This window comes from Gadus macrocephalus, chromosome 8, assembly GCF_031168955.1.
Source record: "Gadus macrocephalus chromosome 8, ASM3116895v1".
Classification (NCBI taxonomy): Eukaryota; Metazoa; Chordata; class Actinopteri; order Gadiformes; family Gadidae; genus Gadus; species Gadus macrocephalus.
The window spans coordinates 20,102,943-20,108,321 of NC_082389.1; the positions used below are offsets into that span (position 1 = coordinate 20,102,943).

The following is a 5,379-nucleotide window of genomic DNA, read 5'->3' on the forward strand; positions in this document are numbered from 1 at the left end:
GCGAACGTACCAGCTTCGACTGGCCATCCCTCAGCAAACCATTGCCCTTGGAAGAAACCCCCTAACCCAACCGAGGGAGCCGCATCCTGAAGCTGGACTGGTAGAGCTGTGAGAGAAAATACGCTGCGGGGGCTAACGCGGGGACTGCAGTAGCCATGGTAGCAGGGCACGTGCCAGGTGCGTAGCCTGTGAAGGCGGAGGAAGCCGAGCCTGATGGTTGCTGGAAGTAGAAAGGCGCCGTGGCGACCGACGACAGCGGGTTGGGGGCCTGGACCAGTCCGGGAGTTCCGCATGGCGTTTCGACGGCGTCCATCCTGGCGCCAATGCTTTGCACCAACTCGGCGAGGGTTTGTAGAACCAGGCGGATGTCCGTGTTGGGAACTTGTTGGTGGTGTTGTTGAGGATACCGGGGACCGAAAAGAACGGCTTTCTGCGCTCGCTTGCCGGGACCAGAAGTAGTAGGCCGACCAGCACGAATCCGAAGTTATGACCTCTTGGTGTGTATTAACCGACGTAGCAACTAAGCGACGAGATATGCGAGATAATCAGAAGCACAGTAAAGCAGCAGCATGCGTCGAACGAAGACCTGAGCAGCAAAGACATATGTTAGACTACTCTTTATAGAGCAGGTGTAGGCAGGTGATTGGTAGCTGGTGATTGAGTCCTCCTGGTAGAACTACCAGCAAGCTTAACATTTCTGTTGTAAGCGCATCTCAAAATACTCAGCCAATAGGCCTATAATTGCTCTTTGTATGACAGGAGGCCGATGAAAATATTGCCATGGATGGGTCTGAAAGAACTGAGGTATAGGCCTCGCTTTTTCTTGCCAGTTCCAAGTCATTATTGACGATTCAACTAAACTAACAGTGTTCTCAAACTCACTTGTCTCTTAACAGACTGGTCGAGGAAGCGGCGGGTACATCAGGGTCGCAATATCAGCATGTAAGACATATCCTAGGCTACTCACTTAATTTATTGGCCAAGTATGTCGCTTGAATGTTAAAACAATATTTTCCTCTATTTCAGTTGACTACTAAAGAATTATATCGACTTCATCTTCAGCGGGAAATCGCTAAGGCTGATTTGCAAATGGAGTACACAAAGCTGCTGATAGAGGTAAAAAAAAGGAGGTTGGGCAGAAATTCAACGCGGACATGATATTGCTATTCAATGTCTAATTATATTATTTTTCCTCCCTCAGCAACTAAAGAATAAAAATGATTGATAAAAACAGTGTTTGGTGTTTTTTTTTTTTTTAATTGAAGTGATTTTGGCAAAGGTGTTCCCGCATCCTTTGTCCAGCCCTTGAATCCATTTGGGGAATGTGTTCCTCCTCGAGGAACGGGTCAAAGGGGGGAGGCATCTCTTTGCGCAGGGTGGCGATATTGTGGAGGACGGCGCATGCAACAATTATGTCGCATGCCCGTTCCGGACAAACCCTTAGTCCACGTAGGCATTGAAATCTGGACTTCAATATCCCGAATGTGTTTTCAATCTTAACGCGGGTTCTGCTGTGTGCCCGGTTTAATGTAGTCTGTGGTCCAGGAGCGGGATTAGGGTACGGGGTGATGAGCGTCGGGAGGCATGGATACCCTCGATCTCCTAGGATCCACCCATCGAATTGCCCTGCGATCAAATACAAACTTTGAGCTATCTTGCACAAGCACAATTATATGAGATCTATGATATGTTCAGAATGCAACTCACCCTCTTGAAATTTACGGCTCAAATTGGATTCACGATACATCCTTGCATCGTGGACTGAACCAGGCCATTTTGCCTCTACATTGGTGATCATGTGGGAAGCATCACATATCATCTAGTGATAAAAGAAAAAGATCGACAGCGATTAACAAACCATGGAGATATTGGAAATATCCAATATAGGCAGTGTACACTTACCTGAACATTTATACTGTGATAGCCTTTCCTGTTCACATAATCTGCCTCATTTATAGATGGGGCCAGTATGGGCACTTGTGTGCCATCAATGCACCCAATTACATTTGGAAATCCTGAAATAAAACACCCAGATGAAAAGTCAACGAGGATAATTTCGGTGCCATTTGGGAACATGTAAAGTAGATAATGCTGACCTGCAAGTTGGTGAAACTCCATTTTCATGCGTCTCGTGGGTTTATGGCCTGGAAATACGATGAAGTTCCGCAACAACCGCTTCAGCGCAAGACAAACTTTACGTACTGAGCGGCAGACCGTGGCTTTGCCTATGTGCTCAGCATCTCCTACGCTGTACAAAAAGCTTCCCGTCGCAAAAAATCGGAGAGCTGTGCAAATTGTTTGGAGTGGACTGAGGGCAGATCCACGATTGGTCACATTTGCAATGTATGGTTGGAGAAGGTTATTTAAATAAAGCAAAGAATCACGTGAAAAACGATATCTCTCCAGCAAAAAGTCCTCCGGAAAGGACAATATGTCGAGCCGTGGTCTAATTAATCTCTCTCTGTGAATGGCACGAATTATTTGCGCTCCGATATCAATCGGCCTCTCGTCAAAAGGGCATGCCATTGTGATCACGTAAAAGCTGTGGTGAACGCGGGTTTAAATACCCTGAGCAAAACCGGGTTATCTTTGAACTTAACCTGCGCAAAACCTGCTCCGACCAGGTTTGATTCAGAGCATATGTTGCTATAGCAACTAACATACCGTGATCCTTTTGGAACGGAAAACCTCGGGATACCGCAAACCCTGGGTTAACTTACCCGGTTATGTGATAAAACCGGCAGGTTTGATTCAGAGCATATGTTGCTATAGCAACTAACATACCGTGATCCTTTTGGAACGGAAAACCTAGGGTTACCGAAAACCCTGGGTTAACTTACCCGGTTACGTGATAAAACCGGCTTTGTGGAACACCCCACAGGACTGTCAGTGGCACCAAAGAAAAGAACATAACAAAACCCACCCCCCCATTGACAGGTGCTTTGCACCCAAAAAGTACAGTGGGTGGTGCTCACTCTAACCTAGGGTATTAACAACGGGTAAACCTACGTGTATGAAATATGTAAACCCCGGGGTATCTTACCTATCCTTATTGACCCTGTGCGCACAACAAAATAATTAACAAAGACAAAGACAAAACTAAAGTAGGCTGCTAACAACTAAAGTAATAAGGTTTAAACAAATGTGTAACAACTAAAGACAATACAATAAACCAACAAAGAAACCAAGCACTCGCAAGCACCCGCAACCACTAGTAAACACTAACAAACACACTCCAAAAACAAGCCAACAGAGCTCAACCAAAGCTCTGCCACAGCTCAAACCAAAGCACTCCACCCTGACAAACAAACACAGGACTATTTAAAGGGGGATGGTTGATGGGAGATCTGGAACATGTGTGGTGATTTGGTGATTGGGACCAGGTGTGCACATCTGAGAACTTGGAGAATGAAAACAGGAGGAGGAGACAGAACAACAACACAAACATACTACACAAAACAGAACACAATACATGTAGGCCTATACCATGTATAACATATAAGACATACAGAACACTGTACGTAACACTCCATCCCGTAAACCCAACTTTAATAGTATAAAAATCAAAAATCAAAATTGCCCCCAGTAACTACTGACCCACAATAGTTACACACGAGACAGAGCATCTGCAAATACATTCTCGGTGGCCTTTTTGTGGTGGATCACCAGGTTGTAATTCATGATAACCAAAGACCAACGCATAAGTCGCTGGTTTTGGTTGTGCATGCGATGCAGAAACACCAGTGGATTGTGGTCTGTGTAAATCACCACAGGCTCCGCACTGGACCCAACATAAACCTCGAAAAATTGGAGCGCTAGCAGCAAAGCCAACGTCTCCTGCTCTGAAAAGACAGCGGAAGTGCTTTCTTATCGAAATGCCGCTTCATACCCTGTTGTGCAACAGAGAGACTTTCCCTAGCGATACTGCAAGCCTCGTGCAGTCGTTCTCTGAAGCGACTCACGTAGGTCAGAACGTTTCGCTGGGTGGGCGAACTCTCGCCAGTTAGCTGGTCTCTCAACATTCTTAAAGGGCCTCTCACTGTGTGACCAAATACCAGCTCTGCTGGACTAAATCCTAGTGACTCTTGCACTATTTCCCTAACTGCAAATAAAGCCAAAGGGACTCCTTCATCCCATTCCCTACCACTCTCCATGGTATATTTCCGCAACACTGACTTAAACGTCTGATGCCATCTTTCGAGCGCGCCCTGTGACTCCGGGTGATAAGCACTCGAGATTCTGTGTGATATAGACAGTGATGTTAAAACCTGTTCAAAAATACCCGAAAGGAAGTTGGTACCTTGATCGGTTTGCACGATCTTAGGGAGCCCGAAAGTAGAAAAGAACTTGATCAGGGCCTTTACTACTGACTGAGCTGTTATGCTCCTAAGAGGGATCGCCTCAGGGTACCGGGTAGCTACACACATTATGGTCAACAGGAACTGGTTACCGGATTTCGTTTTTGGCAGAGGGCCAACACAATCCACAAGTACATGCTCAAACGGTTCCCCTATAGCTGGGACCGGGTGAAGAGGCGCAGGCTTTATAACCTGATTAGGCTTCCCCGTGACCTGACATACATGGCATGTACGGCAAAACAATGACACATCTCGCTTCAAACCTGGCCAGAAGAACTGTCGCAACACTCGGTCATAGGTTTTTGTAATACCTAGATGACCAGACCAGAGATGTTCATGAGCCAGAGATAGAACGGACTGTCGGTACGGTGTAGGCACAACAATTTGAAAGACATTAGTCCAGTCATTATTAAACTCAGCGCGAGATTTCCATCTCCGCATCAAGAGATCATTTTCAACAAAATAATCACTTTCTTTATTTTTAGCGCTCTCTGGAGCAAGAGCCGCATCAAAACACTTCACCAAAGTCACGTCCTCTTTCTGAGCAGCAATCAGATTACTTCTAATCATAGGCAACCTAGTTGTCTCTTTGGTGGAAGTATCACATTGAACCTTAGGCTGGACACTCGGCTCAGCAGTAGACTGAGGAAACACAGGTGGAGAAACAGTCTGGCCGGTCAACTCAGTCGCGAACAGAGTATCCGACAAAACAACTGCTTCACCCAAACTACGTGCTTGAACATGAGTGACCACACACACAGGAAACACTCCAGGGAACTCCTGAGCCAACACATCAGGCTGCAAAATCTCAGGTCGTTCTAGAACTTCTAAAACTGGCATCACTTTGCCACCAGCGATGTCATTCCCTAGTAGAAATGTGACGCCTCTAACAGGCAAAGACGGGCGCACACCCACTTTAAACACTCCATTTGCTAAGTCACAGGATAAATGTATCTCATGGAGAGGCACAGACACAAACCCCATTTCAATGCCTTGCACAAGCACACTAGAGCCACTTAAA

At 46.1% G+C, this 5,379-nt stretch overlaps 1 protein-coding gene across 1 annotated transcript; it reads right to left on the reverse strand.

Annotated features, from left to right (window-relative positions):
* Positions 1 to 698: 698 nt before the first annotated feature.
* On the reverse strand, positions 699 to 2,695 carry LOC132463562 (putative nuclease HARBI1). Its single transcript, XM_060059826.1, has 4 exons — positions 2,097 to 2,695; positions 1,903 to 2,015; positions 1,708 to 1,819; positions 699 to 1,626 (listed from the first exon to the last, which is right to left on the reverse strand). The coding sequence occupies exons 1-4, from the start codon at positions 2,524 to 2,526 to the stop codon at positions 1,256 to 1,258; spliced, it is 1,026 nt and encodes a 341-aa protein (XP_059915809.1). The 5' UTR covers positions 2,527 to 2,695; the 3' UTR covers positions 699 to 1,255.
* Positions 2,696 to 5,379: the final 2,684 nt, after the last annotated feature.

Bases quoted from the DNA above. Each gene is read 5' to 3' on its own strand.
- LOC132463562 (XM_060059826.1), bottom strand. From the start codon at position 2,526: ATGGCATGCCCTTTTGACGAGAGGCCGATTGATATCGGAGCGCAAATA. The intron at 2,016-2,096 runs GTCAGCATTATC...GTTTTATTTCAG, and splicing joins GGAGTTTCACCAACTTGCAG to GATTTCCAAATGTAATTGGG. The intron at 1,820-1,902 runs GTAAGTGTACAC...TTTTATCACTAG, and splicing joins ATCACAGTATAAATGTTCAG to ATGATATGTGATGCTTCCCA.